Here is a 20,603-nt window from a genome sequence, read left to right on the forward strand (position 1 = left end):
AGCTCTCCACATTAAGTGTGCAATATGCGACATTTCTGGAAAAAAGAAGAATATTTTTTCATCAGGGCCATGCGCCATCCTTGAGGATGTACACCCGGGAAGAAGGGGAGACTGCTTCTTGTCTTTGTTTTTACTACACCTGGCGCATATTGGGTGATATCAAGAGGACTAGTAGGTCTTGATCCAGTCTGGTCTTCTTCCAGGAGACCTCCGACACAGGGTCAACACAGGCCAGTTTCTTTCAACATGCATCAGCCACCAAATCATCACAAGCATCCAGCAATGAAATGTATGGAACCTGAACTTTAACGGATGCAGAGATGTGGGTCTAATCCAGAATTTTCATTTGGCTGCAAACATGCTACTGCTTCTGGGGTTATTAGTAGCAGATCAAAGGGTTTAGAAGACATTGTTGGAAAAGACATTTTTTGCTAAGCAGTGAGCAGGTTCATTGTAAGCTGAGATTACATGTACTTATATTCTTTTTTATTTGTAATAAGTTTCATCATTACTAGAAAGAATCCTGTTTTTGTTGAATAAGACATCAGTTTCTATAGTTTTTAGTCAAATGAACATATATATAGATTTTTTTCCTAATTTTTCTTTCAAAAATTGAATTTATTTTTTTGTAATAGATTATTGGAAAATCTCTTCAACACCATACATAGACAATAGTATGACTATTATTTTTCTCACCATACAAGATCGGTAAAGAATTGTCTACAAGTTAGAAATACATACAGTTCTGCTATTTTATATAACTACTAGATGATCATCCGCCTGTACACGCAGGTTTCTTTTTCTAATATTTATTTTTAAAATTTTACAAGTAAATGTTTTTTTTATTATTTCCTATACGTACAAAATTTTGGTAAAATGATTGTGTCATTTTAAATATTAAATTACTCTTAACAAGTATTAATATCACATGTATTTCAATGATCACTTATCTATATTCTTTGTGTATTTTTTTGTTTGTAAATTATTGTTAGTTACTATAAACGTATATATAGTACTGTATATTAAAATATCAGTTCATAGCCCAATATATAATTTTAAAATATATTTATCTGCTAAATGATGGTTTATGCATATTTTCTAATGATTTTATTTTACATTTATTTTATGCGCTTATCTCTTAATCCAATATATTTTATATCACTAGGCTAGAAGGCTTTTGGTGGGATAAACAGAAATAAAACATTTTTGGCGCTTTTTTACCCATTGAGCTGAAATTGTTAGGAGTTAAGCGTAGAGCTGTTTGCTTTTGGTTGATGAAGCTATCTGTATTACTTATGCCTTGAACTGGAAATCAATTTTAGGGAGCATATCGTGATGATAATGGCAAGCCTGTTGTCTTGAAATGTGTCAGAGAAGCTGAGCGAAGGATTGCTGGGAGCTCTTTCATGTAAGATTGCTTGGTTTCTTTATACTTCACAAATGAGCTTAGTTTATATGTTTATGCCGATTGGTGATGTTCCTGTGAAGAAAGGATTATTTTGCTACTATCTTCTTTTCTTCTTCTTGGAATAAAAATTGCTACTATTCTCTTTTTCTAACTTTGTCAAAGCAAAAGAGCTATGTTTATTGATATATTGAGACGCTGGGTTTCACTCTTCCGGATATGGTTAGGTTTGCGTTTTACAATAGAGTATAAGAAATTTAGAAACCGCAAGTCATATAAATTATTTGTGGATTTGTGGAAATGATACCGATCCTTGCACGTAGAGGAGAAAATTTCGATAGATATTTGTTTCTGGAGCTGATGCTATCTTTCCTATATAGTGTTTCATGCTTTTTTATTCACCTTGAGTCTACTTTTTTGTTGTTATCGAGTTGTTTACCTTGACTTCAGCTGATTAATCTGAGCCTTACAATATACTTTAAGTCTGCACATATGCTTTTTTTGGATGAATTATAGCTTGTGGTGATATGTTCGGAAATTGTCTATGCAGAATGTCGCATGCTTGTTAAAACTTGTGGTGCCTAATTCGGTTCAGACTTCTCTCGTTTTGGTATTTAAAATATGTGACGCTTGATTTTGTATGCATCATGGTAAGAAGAACAACGTAAGACTGATCTGAACTATATTTATTATTCTAAAGGGAGTACATTCCTATGGGAGGGAGTGTCAGAATGGTGGAGGAAACATTGAAGCTTGCCCATGGAGACGACTCTGAATTTATCAAAGACAAAAGAGTAGCTGCAGTTCAGGCTCTGTCTGGAACTGGAGCCTGCCGACTGTTTGCAGACTTCCAGAAACGATTTTGTCCCGGTTCACAGATCTACATTCCTGTACCAACCTGGTCCAAGTGAGTTCCATACAATTAACTTTGATCATTTCCAATGTTAACCTAAAACTTTGTAAGTGTGGCCAAGCTTCTTTTGCTTCACTAAAATAGCCACCACAACATCTGGAGAGATGCAAATGTTCCTCAGAAGACATATCATTACTATCATCCCGAAACCAAGGGCTTGAAGGTTAGCAAGAACAACTTCTTCGGCAAGCATATTTACATCTTACTCTTGTTAACAGCATCCTAACTATGTTAAGCATTTTCTCATAGAATGCTCCAGAAGGCTCATAATCCTACTGGAGTAGACCCTACAGATGAACAATGGAGAGAGATATCACAGCTATCAAGGTGATAACTTATCGATACTTTAATAGTTATTTGTCTATCATTCACTTTTTGTCTCCCTGATCTGTCCACCGCAGACTAACAGCGAGTTCTCATTTCAGGCCAACAAACATTTTGCATTCTTTGATATGGCTTATCAAGGTTTTGCTAGTGGGGATCCAGCGAGAGATGCCAAGTCCATCAGGATCTTTCTCGAGGATGGTCATCATATTGGAATTTCTCAGTCCTATGCAAAAAACATGGGACTCTACAGCTAGAGGGTCGGATGTCTCAGGTATTCATTGTCGCAGCAAAAATAAATTCCTTGACTGAATAAAGTCATCGACTTGCATGAGATAGCCGATGTAGATATTCAAACATGTCATTAAGCATTTCCATACATACTTTCATTTAGTGATGAAGTTAGTGCTGAATGTGAGCTTGTATTACTTTGTCTTCTGCTGCAGCGTGCTTTTGTGAAGATGAAAAACAAGCCGTGACTGTGAAAAGTCAGTTGCAGCAACTAGCTAGACCAATGTACAGCAACCAACCTTTACATGGAGCTCAAATAGTCTCAACCATTCTTGGAGACCCAGAGTTAAAGAGTCTGTGGCTAAAGGAAGTTAAGGTAACCATATAGTTATCGCCTTACCTATAGCTTCCTTCTGCTTGCAATTAATATATTCCATGTTTCATGTGTACGGAGACTCTTGTCTTATGAAACACATTGTAACCCATTGTTCACTCTTTTGTGTTTGATAATCCAACTATACAATTAAAAATCTGATAATCTGTGTGTAAAATCTATAACGGCACAGATCATGGCTGATCGGATCATTGGCATGAGAACTATTTTGAGAGAAAGCCTTGAGAAGTTAGGATCGCCTCTATCATGGGAGCACGTAACCAAGCAGGTAAATTACAAAAAAAAATTATTTTTTGTTATGGGCATGTCACTTCTCTCATATGATTTACACAATTACATAATCATATATCTATATATGGGGAAACAGATTGGAATGTTCTGCTACAGTGGACTAACACCAGAACAGGTTGACCGCTTAACAAGCGAATATCATATCTACATGACCCGAAATGGCCGTATCAGGTACTAACTTGGTCCATTTTCTTGATTTTGATGCATTTCAAGAGTTAACAAAAATCATTGAGGCTCTTGATGTTTGGTTGCAGTATGGCTGGTGTTACAACAGGGAATGTGGGATACCTTGCGAATGCTATACATGAAGTCACCAAGTCATCTTAAACTATTTATATGCAAATAAGACAGGAGGCTAATTTGTTCTTCTGCAATTGTTTTCATGGGAACTGAAAGTTTATCCATAAACAGTATCTTATCAGTGCATTTTTTTCTTATCTGCGCAATAAAAAAAGCAGCATTTGGACACAAATTCGTTATTGCAATCTGTTCTGGTTGATATTCAGGCTGGAACGATTGATTCTTGGATATTTATTCACCAAACATATAGATTGTTTCTGTCTCCATTTGCTTTTTTGAGTGAAGATGAATTGTAAATTTTCTGTTGCATCATGTATTTGTGCGTAATGTGTCTAAACTACGCTCATTAATTTCGTAATTAGTACTCATTACTTTATATTAGCAGTGAAGTGAATACTTGAAAAGTGTTGATAACCTCGCAATCCATTAACAATAACTGGTACAACTAATTTTGGAGATTAGTATTGTTACCGGATCAGATATACAAATTGATTAAAATACAGTGCATAGTGATAACACGTTTTCTAATTTGGGTAACAACTGATAGCATTTGCAGATTTTTGCAGAGAAAAAATAAGTTAAATCCATTTCTGAATTGGGAAAAAGGTTAACAATGTCAAAAAAAAGAAAAGAAAATAATTATAAAAAACAGCATAACTGTATGTAATATTCCATTTGTAGATGATTTTTTACCAATCTTGCGTAGTGGACAAAATAATACTCATATTATTGTCTATGTTTAGTGTTGAAGAGATTTTCCAATAATCTTTTACAAAAAGATAAGCTTAATTTACGAAAGAAAAATTAGGAAAAAAATCTATATATACATTGTTCACTCCATCTAAAACTATGGAAACTGATGAAGAATTCAAAATCTCAAAATTCTTTCTAGTAATGATGAAATTTATTACAAATATGAAAGAGTACAAGTACATGTAATCTTAGTTTCTCACTCCGAAACCAGACTTCCCCATATAGAGATAAGGAAATATACCATTAAGATAACTTCTACGAGATTTTGTGTAATCTATTCTAAGTACTCCTATTAAGTTTAGACTTTACATACTTGCATAAATATTCTACCTTTGTTAATCAATAATACACATACACTTTTCCAATTCATTATATGGTATCAGAAATATTTAAGATCTCTGACCTAATTTCTTGCGATTAACATCGGGCCAGCACTGAAATCTTATATAATCCATCATAGACATAAACCAAGTATGAGAACAGTGTTAGGTCTAAGGTTTATGTCTATGGTGGTGTCTATAAGATTTCAAATTGCATGGCCTGATGTGGGGAAGTCTGGTTTTGGAGTGTATAAGTTTAAGCTAGTCAGAATCAATGGGCAACCCGAGATGGGTAGTGCAAGAATGATGTTTGCGAAAACACTTAAAAAGTACACCGTCGATGGTTAGGCCTGCTGTCAAAGCTTATATACCCAGCAGGCCTAACCATCAAAATCTATATACAATGACATAGATGATATCAGGAATCCTTATGCTATGAGTACTCCTCGAAATCTGTCTTCCCATTTATGATTTACGCTAACAGAGCTGGCTGCGACTGTAGTTTCTCCTGCACTGACGACTGTCTTTGTGCTAGGAAAAACGGTGGTGCCAGGATATTTATTCACCAAAAATATAAATTATTTTCGTCTCCATTTGTTCTTTTTTAAGGAAGATGAAGTTAATCGTAAATGTAATTCTGAAGTTTTTTTTCCTTTGTTCTGTTTTAAGTTGTTTATGGAAAGCTAATTCTATAATATAATGTTGATTAAAAATAAAATATGAGAAATACAATAGCAAATAAACACATTTTTCATAGACCACTGCACCATCTTAACCAACTCATATTTTATAAAAAATGGCTGTTTGGAAGACGAGCATTGGGCTCACGGAGTACATTGAAAAATGCATGAGCACATGCTTCGAGCTTTTAGACAAGGAAACATAACACATGTCAGTTAAAAAGCCTCAGCATCATTGAACAGTGTAGGTCCAAACAGAGAGAACCACTCTAAGAATTAAGAACCACTCTAAGAATTAAGAACCACTCTGAGAATTAAGAAAACAGAAAGCTGCAACGTAGACTCGGTGAATATTGAAGAAGCCGAGATGCAAGGTCAATGGCTTCTGGAGGCATCCACTTATGGAAAACATGGAGGTCATAAAGTAGTATGTGTATTGTTTCAGCTTTTCTTTTTTTTTCTTTCTACTAAGCTATTGTATGATCAGAAAAGTTAGAACTTAACATCCATATAAAATACCTTATGCCATGGGTGAGCTTTGTTTTGTGGGAATCTAAAGTCTGTGTAGTTTGGATTCATGCATCAGATTTCTTCTCGAGTTGGAGTACCAAGAACCTAAACAGAAAGTAATGTTAATCAAAATGAAAAATCTATTAGATATAGGAATTTTCTATAAAATCTAATCAAAATGAGACTTCACCTTGATGATCTCCACTAGCTGGTCCACAGAATTTTCTCCGGGGAATAACGGCTGAAGATAAGTAATATCAAATTGATTATCAAAGATATTGGAGAGATGCTTTAGTTCTCAAGATACTTAATGGATAAATAGTTTACAGTTAAATTAACCTGACCAAGAAGGAGCTCTACCAAAACACAACCAGCAGACCATATATCTATGGAGGATGTATACTCTGTGGCCCCAAAGATGAGTTCTGGAGCTCGGTAATACCGAGAGCAGATACTGTATATGATATATTTGGGTCACCTTTCACCTAAAGTAAATAGTCACATGCCGCAAGGATCATGAAAAAAAATAAGGTGCAACTGATTTTCATGAGACAGAACACATAAGCAGTGAAAAAATAAATAAAACAGCATAAATAAGGTAAACCCTACCCAATACTTTTGCACTTCCAAAATCCCACAGCTTACCCTGATGAGTGAGGGGATCAACCTACAGACCACACCAGGGAATTGGATTACAATCTAGTGATGGTTACCGAAGACAAACCCACAATAGATCAACTTACCAAAAGGTTCTGTGGTTTCACATCTCTGTGGCAGACACCAGGAGCAGTATGGATATAGGCCAAGCCTCTGAAGATCTGCACAACATATTTGCTAACCCGTTTCAGGATCAATAAGAAAAAAGCAAGAATATTTATGGCAGATAACAATGCATACCTGGTATGTGTAAAGTTTGACATAGAAAATAGGCATCCTCTGGTTTGAATTAGTATAGTGCTTCAAAACCCGGTACAAAGTCTCGGGTACATACTCCATAACAAGGTTGAGGAAGAGCTCATCTCTACTCGTTGTAGAGAAGAAACAATGCTTCAAAGAAACCACATTAGGGTGGTCCATTAGTCGCATTAATTGCAATTCATGATTTTTGTAGCGCCGATCTTGCAAAACCTTCTTAATGGGTACTGACTCTCCAGTTTCCAAGCACTTCGCCTAGAATGGTAAGTTCATAAATTAATCAGAAATGGAAGAAAAAAGATATTGCCTAGAAGAGCTAGCAGTGACAAGCACAAAAGTTACCTGGAATACAATTCCAAAATTAAAAGATCCTGTTCATGCATTGGGTTTCTTCTCGAGTTGGAGTACCATGAACCTGTTCCTCAATCCCTTCTGTAATGAGCTGTCAAGTCCAGCTGTCTTAGCTCTAGAATCATCTATTGATTGTATAAATATGAAGTGATGTAGAAACCTTAATCTTTAAACTTATACACTCCGAAACTAAACTTCCCCACATCAGACTAGCAATCTGAAATCTTATATAAACCATCATAGAAATAAACTTTAGAGCTAACACTGTTCTCTAATCACCCTTATCTCAATATCATGGTACATACTCCTCTGCCTTGCTAGATTCCCACTTTCTAGCTTTTGATGTTGAATCTACCTGTGGAGCATATCCTGACCACCGTGACCTGTATAAACCAGAACATCTCCTGTATCTTCATCATCCTCAAGCTAAAGCATCCAGGAGAGCTATCTCGGTAAGATATAAAGAAAAATACAGAAACAAGCTATGGAAACTACTCAGTTACAGATGGCGTGCTTGTTTCTGCTACTATTAACCCAAAGAAGCAGCAGCATGTTTGCAGCCAAGTGAGAATTCTTGATTGTACCCACATCTCTACATCCCGTTAAAGTTTGAGGGTTCCATGCATTTTCATTGCTGGATGCTTGTGAATGCATACCAAGATTTGGATGTTTTGTTGTCGGTATAATCCAGAAATTTCACTTGGCTGCAAACATGCTGCTGCTTCTGAGGTTAATAGTAGCAGATTAAAGGGTTTATAAGACATTGTTGGAAAAAACATTTTTTTTGCTAAGTAGTGAGCATGTTCATTGTGAACTGAGATTATATGTATTTGTACTCTTTTTATTTGTAATAAGTTTCATCATAAGGATCCTGGTTTTGTTGAATTCTTCATTAGTTTCCATAGTTTTAACTCAAATGAACATATATATAGATTTTTTTTTCTAATTTTTCTTTCGTACATTAAATTTATTTTTTTGTAATAGATTTTTGGAAAATTTCTTCAACACCAGACATAAACAATAGTATGAGTATTATTTTTCTCACCATGCAACATTGTCCATTCAAAGAATTACCTACAAATAGTGCTATTTATTTTTTAACACATCTAAAAGTATATATAAATCCTTACCCAAAACCGAATCCAAAATCTCAAACTTAACCAAAATTTACACAAGAGAATATGGTGAGAAGCATATTGAGCGACGTTCAAACAAGTGGCTTTGGTTTATTTTGGGGGATATTGGCGGTTGCAGCCACCTTTTCCGTAATAGCCATGGCCGTATTTGTTTGCGCCGGTGAAAAGAATTCTAAAAAAATGAGACGAAAGATAGACCATATGCTGGAGCTAGACGCCTAGACCATATGCTGGACCATAAGCGTCTGGTGGTCTGGAGGAGGAGGAGGTTGTGGCAGTGGTGGTGGAGGAGGAGGTTGCTAGATATCTCTTTGGTACCTTTTCAGAACGTATTGGTATTTATGACCGACTTGCTTAGAATATCTAGCATACCCTAGCACAATTTGTGCATAATCTATTTATTATTATGGTAAAAAGTATGACCAGTGACCAATATCTATTTGCTTTAGTATCGCATATCAGATTCTTGCATCATCTTATTATGCCACATTAATACTTCTATCGTTTGTATTTCACTATATATCATGTTATAATTTCTTTATGACGTCAACATGTTATAATATAATGGAAAAGTTAACTGAAAATGAGAATATAACCGAAATGTATGTAATAGTATCGAAACCAGTAATCGAGGAGTTGTCATCCATTTTGTTGTTGTTGTTCATTTAGGAGAGTTATCATCATTTTAACATAAAGCCACATATTTCTTATTTTTCCGAGCTCAAACATATTTCATATAAATTCGTTTCTCCTTCTCAACCAAAGAGTATTTCATATGAAGAGGTTTTATTGGCTGTAAGATCAACACATTGGTTGGCTTGTCTTCCTTGGAAAGTGATGGTTAGTCGAATTAATCTTTTCCTTGTCTTGTTGATTTCTCTGGTATAGACTATAAACCTTGACCATTCTCGAGGTTCAGCTAACGCTTTCACCAATATATTTGTATTCACTCTCGAAAATTACCTCTTCATAGCCAAGATTATCCGAACATGTCATGATCCAAAGAAGAGTTGGGCCCACAGAGTTCATTGGCTTTTACAATGAAGTAAGGTGGTTTTCTGGATTGGCTTATGGTGTCCCTGTCCCAAGAAGCAGAGTCAATGAAATGAAATAAGCTCTGTTTTGTTCTTCTCATCAGTTTTTCGTTTTCTTTCCTCCACAGGCGGCACTCATATACTGGAGTATGTGATAATACGGAATACAGTCCGCGAGCCAAAAATTTTAGAAGAGAAAGAGCACATTGATACACATTAACCTCTTTTGAGTTCCCAAAGTTTATGAGAAAGGAAATAGATTTCATTGTCTTTTATTTGTTTCGCTTACCAATTACGTAATAAAATAAAACTGCTTTGAAAAAACTTTGAAAAAAGATTTAGCTTTGTAATTAATGTTGACGCTACTCCAACTTGTGCTCCTGCTACTTCATTCGCTTACCAATTACGGCCAATCTCGAAACTTTTTTATGAAATCGGTGCAATTCAAAACTGCTTTGTTTTTTCCTTTGGCATCCTCCTGAGAGTTTCTTGATTTGCAGTAAACTTGGAACATAAGAGCACACAGTCGTCCTCCAAGAATAATTCTTTCTAGATGCTCTGACATCCAATTTAGAGGAAGAACCATCCTCGTGAAGATCCAATTCTCTAAAGTATCCATCCTCTCCAATGATGTTAACTGTATGACGATATTCGTCACTTGCTTTATCAAAAACCATAGCGAGTCTCTTCTCCTCGTCAATGTAGAAATCTCCAGATCTAAATGCCATATTTAAAGTCAAGAACTTGCTCCACAACACCTCTTCCGCCTCAATCTTAGTCGTAATCCATATCTCATGTGATCCTTGGTCGTCGTACATCTGATAGAAAACCGCAAGCTTCTCTTCTCTAACACACGATAGTGTTTCAAGCTCACCGCCCCAGAGGCCACCAGGCAGAGGAGGCAGAGGCAGAAGCGGCCCAAACATCTCTCTCGTAAAATCAAAACAGATTAAAGTAAGAAATCATTGATGGTTTCCTCGTAGAAGCGATCCAGTAAGTGTTTCCCTTGAGAGAAACACCAAGGTCTTCAGGTGATATATCCCAGTGTGGTGAAGTGACATCAAGAGTCTTCCATAAACGAGTGTCTAAATCATAGATTTCATACCATGAAAAGTGATGTTTGCTCTTGGTCGGACACAAGTAGTCATCATCTATAAACCTCAAGATTTTGTGGCTACCTAAAGATTTATTATTCTTGAAGTATCCGAGTGCGTAGCTGTACTCTTGTCTGTCGCTGTAAGAACATCTAGGTTCTATCCATCTTGTTTGCCCCCAATACGGATTCCAAACCACAATCCTTGAAGTGTCTTTCAAGATGCATAACAACAAACCCTCGCACTGAAAGACTTGAGATATCTTGAAATTATGACCTGTTTTGAATCGTCGTCATTTAGGAAAGTAAGTTTACCCTGAGGCTCTATATATGGATCACCATTCACGACGCCGCTCCTTGTCAAATAAAGCTTGTAATCCATCAACACGATCAACCAATTCCCTTCCATTGCAGCGTGCATCTTCGTGAAGCTCCGGCTTTTGGATAAAGTGTCCCACTTTTTGCAAGTTAATCGCACTGCTCTCATAGATTTCAATGGAACCCTGGACAGAATCTCCTCTGCCATATCCCTCAGAAGATGGGAGATGATCGTCGTCGTCATTGTTCATGTCGCAATAAGGACCCGTTTTCTGTTCTTCATATAGTCAGATATATATATATGAAGTTGGGCCAACCGTGGGCTTTAGATTCTAGTCGGGCCTTTACTGACGTCACTGAATGTCCAAGTAAACTCCCAAAAGGCTCAAACTAAGTAGTAATAAACTCAGGATATGCGTTGAATCAGTCCATGTCTTACAAAATCTTTCACGGCTAGAGAGATTAGGAGAAACCCTTAGACCATCTCCAATAAGGGTCCTTGACCCAGTTTTTTAGGAGGTAAAGGGTAAAAAAAAAAAAAATTAATGGGTTTTTGCTAAGTTGAGAAAACTATTGGAAATGAGTTCAGAATGACGTCATGACATTCAACAAACCATCACTGAAGCAAAAGAAAGGATATTGTGTTGGCATCAAGAAAATCAAAAGCAACATACAAGAACATCTACAGCAAGAGAAGACAAATCACCTAAACCCAAAGCGAAACCCCAAAGAGAAAGCGGAAGAGAGATATCAGAGAAATATAATTATATCAATATACCCAAAAATTTCTTATGACTATAGATTTATATTTAATTCATTGTAGTTTCTTTCACCTCATTAGAGCATGTACATTACTGACGTTACTGAATATCCAAGTAAACTCCCAAAAGGCCCAAACTAAGTAGTGATAAGCTGAGGATATGCGGTGAACCAGTCCATGTCTTGCAAAATGCTTTCACCGCCAGAGAGATTAGGAAAAACCTTAGACTATCTCCAACAAGGGTCTTTGGCCCGGATTTTTCAGGAAGAAGGATAAAAAAAATAAAAATTAATAGGCTTTTGCTAAGTTGAGAAAATTATTGGAAATGAGTTCAGAATGGCATCATGACATTCAATAAACCATGGCCGAAGCAAAAGAATGGATATTGTGTTGGCATCAAGAAATCAAAAGCAACATACATGAACATCTACAGTGAGAGAAGACAAATCACCTAAATCTAGAGCGAAATCCCAAAGAGAAAGCGGAAGAGAGATATCAGAGAAATATAATTATATCGATATAGCCCAAAAATTCTTATGGCTATAGATTTATATTTATTTCATTGTAGTAGCTTCCGCCTCGTTAGAGCATGTACATTACTGACGTCACTGAATATCTAAGTAAACTCCCAAAAGGCCAAAACTAAGTAGTGATAAGCTCAGGATATGCGTTGAACCTGTCCATGTCTTGCAAAATCCTTTCACGACCAGAGAGATTAGGTGAAACCCTTAGACCATCTCCATCAACAATCCTTGGCCCGGTTTTTTAGGAAAAAAGGGTAAAAAAAAAAGAATTAATGGGCTTTTGCTAAGTTGAGAAAATTATTGGAAATGAGTTCTGAATGGCATCATGACATTCAACAAACCATGACCGAAGCAAAAGAATGGATATTGTGTTGGCATCAAGAAAATCAAAAGCAACATACATGAACATCTACAGCGAGAGAACACAAATCACCTAAACCCAGAGCGAAATCCCAAAGAAAAAGCGGAAGAGAGATATCAGAGAAATATAATTATATCGATATACCCGAAAAATTCTTATGGCTATAGATTTATATTTATTTCATTGTAGTAGCTACACTTGGTCCATTTATATTTATTTCATTGTAGTAGCTACATTTGGTCCATTGTAGTAGCTACACATGACCCGAAATGGCCGTATCAGGTAGGGAAATTGCACATTTAAATCCTCAACTATTTGAAATCGGCACAAAAAATACCCAACTATTAGAGTGGCAAAATAATTCCTCAAGTCGTCGTTGACCACGCAAATTAGGGATTAATGAAGTCAACAGTTAACTCTCTATACGGTCGTCGTTAGTATTAATCTCGTTCTAATTTCTGTCATCGGGATTTCATTAGTTTGAACCCTAAAAAGCTCCAAGTATAAACCGAAGGCGATTTCCGGCGAAGCAATAAACCTGACTCCGGCGAGTTACAGCAGCGACGCGATTCAGAAGAAACAAGCTTTTTCATCAACAATGGTTAGGACTATGTGGAAAAGAGGCGGAAAGAAGCTTCCAGTTCGAAGAAATCGAGAACCAGAACCCGAACCTGATCCTCCGAGGTAATTTCGAACTTTGCTTGTGAATTTTGATTAATCAAAACTCGTGTTTAGAATAGAGAATTTCGATTGTAGGGTAACTGATGAAGAAACGAATATAGGTTTAGAAAGAGATAATGTTGATGGAGAAATGGCTACCAATGTTGAAAAAGAAGCGAATGTGTGTTTGGAAATTGTGTGCTTTAATAAAGAGAGAGTAGCTAGTGTAGATGAAGAGAGAGTAGGTAGTGCAGATGAACCAGAAGGAGGTTCTGCTGATGAACAGGAAGTTGCAGATGTTGAGAAAAATCCAGAAGAGTCTGTAAAGATTCATCGGTCGAAGGAGATGATTGTCCAGTAATTGTTGAAGACACTGCAGGATACAGAGAGAGTGAGCCAGCTTTGGCTGAAAATCCAGAGGATAATGATCCTGAGGAGGAGCTAGTCAATGTGCAAATATGTGAAGATGATGAATGGTTTTCGCATTTTGGAGAAGCTGCCCCTGAAGATGGAAATGGTGATGATGATAGTGGAGATGATATATGGGATGATGAACACATTCCAGATCCTTTGACAGATGATGATGAAGACAAAAATTGGACAGAGGAAAGGCCATTGAACTTTGGTCTGGATGACATTTTGGCATTAGGGAAGACATTCAACAATGCTGAGGAGTTCAAGTATGCATGTCTCACTTATTCTCTGAAGACACAATATGATATCAAGATGTACAAATCATCTCAGAGCAGGCTTGGAGCAAAGTGCACGAAAGAAAAAGAAGAAAACTGTGCTTGGAGGGTCTATTGCTCTTTTGAGAAGGGCAAAAACAAGCTGATGATTAAGTACTTCGATGGTAAACATGTTTGTGTAAGATCTGGATCGACGAAGCTTCTGAAAAGTGGTACCATTGCACAACTGTTTGAAGAAAGGTTGAGACTGAATCCTAAAATCAAGTCGCAATTCATGGTTGATGAAATAAAAAGAGAGTACAACATGAATGTTAGTGTGCATCAGTGTAGGAGAGCAAAGGCATCACTCGCAGCTGCAAGAAAGGCTAGCCATGAAGCTCATTGTGCTAGAATTTGGGATTACCAGGCTGAGGTACTTATGTCGAATACATGTTCAACAATGGAGATTGAGACCATTCCTGGTCCAGTATCTGGAAGCAGACAAAGATTCTACCGGCTCTACATGTGTTTTGAGGTATTAAAATCATCCTGGAAGGAATCTTGTAGGCCTATAATCGGTTTAGATGCAGCATTCATGAAGTGGGATATTAAAGGCCAAATGTTGGGAGCAGTTGGCAGAGATGGTGATAACCGAATCTTTCCTATTGCTTGGGCAGTAGTTGATGTGGAGGATAACCCAAATTGGTTGTGATTTGTGTAACTTCTGAAAAAGGATTTGGCACTTGAAGATGGAGTTGACATTACCATCATCTCAGATAAACACAGGGTTTGTCTAAGGTTTTTTTTTTGGGTAATGGTTTATCGATTTTGCACTTCTCTAATGGTGCTTGCTTGACGTGACAGGGTATTCTCAATGCAGTTCAGACAGAGCTTCCTCGTGCTGAACATAGAATGTGTGCTAGGCACATTGTGGAAAATTGGAAAAAGACCCACAAAGACATAGAGCTAGAGCGTTTGTTCTGGAAAATTGCAAGAAGCTATACTAGTGGAGCATTTGAGGATAACTTGGAAGCATTGAGGAAATACAATCAGGGTGCATATGATTCTCTGCAAAGCATTGCACCAAAAACGTGGTCTCGGGCCTTCTTCAAGCTTGGTTCTTGTTGTAATGACAACTTGAACAATTTGTCTGAGTCTTTCAATCGAAATGTGAGGGAGACAAGGAGGAAGCCGTTGTTGGATTTCTTAACCGAGGTAAGGAGGAAATGCATGGAAAGGAATGCAAAGAGAACTCTCTTAACAAAGAGGTGGAAGAAAAGAATCACACCAAGAGCAGATAAAGAGATTGAGTTGAATAGTCAGAGAGCTAGAGAATGCATACGCTACATGACCACATGAGATGAGCATGAGATCGACTTCCATGGTACAACGTATAGCGTTCATATGGGGAATAAAACTTGTGGTTGTGGCTATTGGCAGTTGAATGGGATCCCATGTATGCATGTTATGTGTGTCATCACAACAAAAAAGCTAGACCTGAATGAATATTTCTCGGATTACTATCTGACTTCGAAGTGGGTGCAGCTATATGCTAGGGGAATGAAGCCTGTCCAAGGGATGAAACTGTGGCCTCGGTTGAACAGGTTACCTGTGTTACCACCACCATCCAGATTTAAATATGGAAGACCTAATAACTATGCTAGGAGAAAAGGTCCTCATGAATCTTCATCAAATCCAAACAAGGTAACACGCCATGGTCGCATTCCTAGTTGCTCAAACTGTAAAAAACACGGACATAACAAGACAAGGTGTCCTAATCCAACCCAACCTCCTGAACCAAAAAGGAGAAGAGGTCGTCCAAGGAAAAACCAGGTTTGCTTTTTTTTTTTTACATGCTTCGGATCTAGTGTGGTTTGGATTTGATCTGGTTTTACATAGCCATTACCTTGTTTTATTGTAGTGAGAATCACCTGGAGCAGGATGGGAAGCTTCTCAGTCATCACAAGTAGGAGCTTCTCAATCATCACAAGGAAGAGCTTCTCAATCATCACAAAGAAGATTTGGTTTCTCAAACTGAAGCAGTCATTCTCTGTTTTTTGTTGCATTTCAGCTTGTTTTAGACTGAAATATCGGCTTTATGTTTTGTTGTGAACCTCTCTTCCTTGTCATTGGCTTTATGTTTTGTTGTGAACCTCTCTTTCTTGTCATCGGCTTTATGTTTTGTTGTGGTTGAATTTCTCTTTTGTATGAACCTATGTATCAGCTACTCCTGATTTTTCAGATGTAATGGTGGAGATCTTTTGATAAACTGTAATTCTTCCCAACCAAAACAGAGACCAATAGATAGAAATATAGATAGATGAGACAATCAATACAAAATCAATACAAACTTGTGTCTTACATAGAGATAAAGAGATAAATACATGTCTTAACAGAAACCAAAACACACAAATTTGGTCTTACATAAAGGGTCATAGCCACAAACTTGTTTACTTGTTACCAAATAAAAGTGTGTTTCCGACACTTTTGTGCAACATGAGGTGATAAATGATCACAAAAGCCAAAACACAAATACAAACAATGAGTACCAAGTTGTTATTTTGAATCTGCGTAGCTCAGTTTTGCATTGAATGACTTGATCTTTCACATTTTCCATCTCAAACTTCAACTCATTCACTCCCATAATCCCCTTCTCATTCTCGGATTCCCTTTCTAACAAGTCGATCACTTCTTCATATATCCCATCTTCGACCCATTTAAACAAATGCCCATTCTACATATAATGCAAACAGATGTGTGTATCATCATAAATATGCCGTTATCACTCTCATGAAAAACCAAGAGTTTAGCTAAACATAACAAACACAAAGGTAGAGAGCAGTAGTAACTTACCTCTCTGGAAACAGCACAACGAAAGTAAAGACGTCCAGGATTAGTTTTTGATGCTGATGTATAGATGGTAACATCACTTCCACACACACATTGTTTTGGAAATCCCTTTTTTCCATTGATGAACCCATACTTAGATGAACTCCCAAATTCATTTCTAGAGTATGAACTTTTCTCCTCCTACACTCAAACGATTTCAATTCTATTCAATTTTGTATTCTACTTACTCAAATCTGGATAGAAGAATAAGCTAAAAGAATCGACACTTACAGATTTCGGGTGGATAAGCGATGTCTTTGTAGATGACTTTATGTCCGTCTCTGGGCAAGCATTCTTGTTCTTCATGATGTTCTTCATGATTTCTCTGCCGGATTTCAAGCTTTCTCATTGAAATCAGAGCTCTGCAAACTCGCCGGACCTGGGTAAGCTTCGCCGGATATCGTCTTAGGTTTTTTTATTTGGGGTTTTTAGTTCACTCGTGTATTAGAACGAGATTAATACTAACGACGACCGTTTAGAGAGTTAACTGTTGACTTCATTAATCCCTAATTTGCGTGGTCAACGAGGACTTGAGGAATTACTTTGCCACTCTAATAGTTGGGTATTTTTTGTGCCGATTTCAAATAGTTGAGGATTTAAATGTGCAATTTCCCGTATCAGGTACTACACTTGGTCCATTTTCTTGATTTTGATGCATTTCAAGTGTTAGCAAAAATCATTGAGGCTCTTCATGTTTGGTTGCAGTACAGCTGGTGTTACGACATGGAATGTGGGATAGCTTGCGAATGCTATACATGAAGTCACCAAGTCATCTTAAACTATTTACATGCCTCAAGGCAAATAAGACAGGAGGGCTAATTTGTTCTTCTGCAATTGTTTTCATGGGAACTGAAAGTTTATCCATAAACAGTAACTTATCAGTGCATATTTTCTTATCTGTGCAGTAAAAAAAAGCAGCATATGGACACAAATTCGTTCTTGCTTCTGTTCTGGTTGATATTCAGGCCGGAACGATCGATTCTTGGATATTTATTCACCAAAAATATAAATTGTTTTCATCTCCATTTGCTATTTTTTAGTGAAGATGAAGTTAGTTGTAAATTGTCTGTACATCATGTATTTGTGCGTAATGTGTCTAAACCTCAGAATTCGTTCAAAGATACAAGGAGGATTCGCGCGTAGGCCTAACGCTCCAATGAGAACGCTAATCTCGTAATTAGTACTCTTTACTTGATATTAGCAGTGAAGTGAATACTTAAGAGTGTTGATAACCTCGCAATCCCTTAACAATAATATTGTTACTGAATCAGATATACAAATTGATTTAAATAAAGTGCATAGTCATAACACGTTTTCTAATTTGGGTAACAACTGATAGCATTTGTAGATATTTGCAAGAAAAAAAAAATTAAAATCCATTTCTAAATTGGGAAAATGTTAAAAATGTTTAAGAAAAAAAGAAAAGAAAATAGTTATAAAAAATAGCATAATGTATGTATTTTTCCACTCGTAGACGATTCTTTAACATTATTGGGTGGTGGGAAAAATAATATTGTCTATGTTTGGTGTTGAATAGATTTTTCTATAATCTCTTACAAAAAATAAACTTAATTTACGGAAGAAAAAATAGAAAAAATATAAATATATGTGGACTCGAGATAAAACTATAGAAACTGATGAAGAATTCAACAAAATCAGGATTCCTTCTAGTAATGATGGAACTTATTTCAAATAAGAAAGAGTACAAATACATATAATCTCAGTTTTCCACTCCGAAACCAGACTTCCACATACAAAGATAAGGAAATAACTTCTACTAGATTTTGTGTAATCTATTCTAGATACTCATATTAGGTTTAGACTTTACATACTTGTATAAATACCCTACCTTTGTGAATCAATAATATACATACACTTTTTCCATTCATTACATGGTATCAGAGCCTAAAGATCCTTGACCTAATTTCTTGTGATTGACATCAGGCCAGCAATTTGATGTGGGGAAATCTAATCACCACAGTGTTAGCTCTAAGGTTTTATGTCTATGATGGTTTATATAAGATTTTAAATTGCTGGCCTGATGTGGGGAAGTCTGGTTTGCGGAATGAGGTTTGCGTAAATCATAAATGGGAAGACAGATTTCAAAGAGTACTCATAGAATTAGGGTTCCTGATATCATCTATGTCATTACAGGTACACCGGGACATTCTTCTTATTGGAAAGAAAGGTCAAAGCTTACATACCCAGCAGGCCTAACAATCGACGGCGTACTTTTTAAGTGTTTCCGCAACCGAGATGGGCAATGCAAGAATGAGGTTTGCGGAAACACTTAAAAGTACACCGTGGATGGTTAGACCTGCTGGTATATAAGCTTTGACCTTTCTTCCAATAAGGATAATGTCCTGGTGTATATGTACAATGACATAAATGATGATCAGGAACCCTTAGACTATGAGTACTCCTCGAAATCTGTATTCCCATTTATGATTTACGTTCAAGAAGAGATCAACAAGGCTGGCTGCGACTGTACGTAGTTTATCCTGCAGTGAAGATTGTCTTTGTGCAAGGAAAAACGGTGGTGAGCTTGCTTATGATGATAAAGGGAATCTATTGAGAGGATAGTCTGTGGTGTTTGAATGTGGGACATCGTGCAAGTGCGTGAGACACACCCGTCGGATCAGAGCATCGTGAGATAGAGATAGAGATAGCTGGGGATGTGAAGGCTTTGTGTATGTGTATATACACGCAGTTGTGTGTGTATATGTGACCATGGATACATTGTACCATCTTATCTACCATGATTTTTTTCCTTAAGACGCCTCCTTCATTTTTTATAAAATACCACCAAATAAATTTATATTCTAGAATCTTCAAGGTCTAACTAGAGATATGAATATATGATTCCAGTAAATAAATTGTTCTGACAAAAGTGAATGCCAATTATCATTTTTTAGATATAAATCGTTGCTAATAGTTAAGATACATCACTGTTATAACTAAAATACACTTATGATATACATATTTACTTATAGTTTTTGTTTCCTTTGTTCTGTTTTAAGTTGTTTAAGGAAAGCTAATTCTATAATATAATGTTGATTAAAAATAAAATATGAGAAATACAAATAGCAAACAAACACATTTTTCATAGACCACCATCTTAACCAACTCATATTTATACAAAATAGCTCCTAAATTAATTAAAATTCTACAGCCCCAAGCAAAAGCTTGATGGGCTTTTCTACCCAGAACAAAGCATCTTGGTTTCAAAGTTGTTTCTACTCATCTGTCACCTAACGTGCTCTGGTACTAGCTTGTTTATAAGCTTTGGGAAAGCTCCAGATAACTGTTTGAACATTCGAACAGAGAGAGAAAGAGATACCAGATTAAGAAACTGTTTGAACTTAACATCAGTTATGGTTTGGATTAAGAATGGTTGGTTAAGGAAAGTGGACTAACGTACCTCTTGTTTGAAGTTGAACAATGGTGGTAGAGGTCGGCCGTTTGGAAGACGAGCAATGCTCACGTAACTTTTCTCTTCCTCTATGGTGCTGCCTTTGCCGTTGTCCACGCTTTCCTCAGGTTTGGCATCGGTTTCAAGGTCCACTACGTTATTCTTTGCTTTATCTGCATCCCTCGGATGTACAAGTAATACATTCACACAGAGGACACCGCAGCCAAACGGATTGCGAAATGGTATGTTGCTACGATCCTAGTGGGAAGTGTTTGCTGGTTCCGTGACCGTGTTTTCTGCAAGACGATATCCCAGTGGCCTGTGAATCCTCAGGGACATGCTCTGTGGCATGTCTTCATGA

General features: G+C 36.8%; 1 protein-coding gene and 3 pseudogenes across 1 annotated transcript; 1 reads left to right on the forward strand and 3 right to left on the reverse strand.

The window, feature by feature from the left end:
* The window catches only part of LOC18027296, an 8,468-nt pseudogene extending 1,066 nt beyond the window's left edge, over window positions 1-7,402 (reverse strand).
* Window positions 313-3,914, forward strand: LOC18027295 (annotated as a pseudogene).
* A 2,538-nt stretch (window positions 7,403-9,940) lies between the features above and the next one.
* Window positions 9,941-11,212, reverse strand: LOC18027297 (annotated as a pseudogene).
* A 5,241-nt stretch (window positions 11,213-16,453) lies between these two features.
* LOC112081574 (uncharacterized protein At1g43920, Chloroplastic-like) lies at window positions 16,454-17,148 on the reverse strand. The gene is made up of 3 exons (XM_024148336.1): window positions 17,062-17,148; window positions 16,795-16,971; window positions 16,454-16,675 (listed from the first exon to the last, which is right to left on the reverse strand). The coding sequence occupies exons 1-3, from the start codon at window positions 17,146-17,148 to the stop codon at window positions 16,454-16,456; spliced, it is 486 nt and encodes a 161-aa protein (XP_024004104.1).
* Between the last annotated feature and the right edge of the window lie 3,455 nt (window positions 17,149-20,603).

Source organism: Eutrema salsugineum, unplaced genomic scaffold, assembly GCF_000478725.1.
Source record: "Eutrema salsugineum unplaced genomic scaffold, Eutsalg1_0 scaffold_10, whole genome shotgun sequence".
In the NCBI taxonomy this organism is placed as follows: domain Eukaryota; kingdom Viridiplantae; phylum Streptophyta; class Magnoliopsida; order Brassicales; family Brassicaceae; genus Eutrema; species Eutrema salsugineum.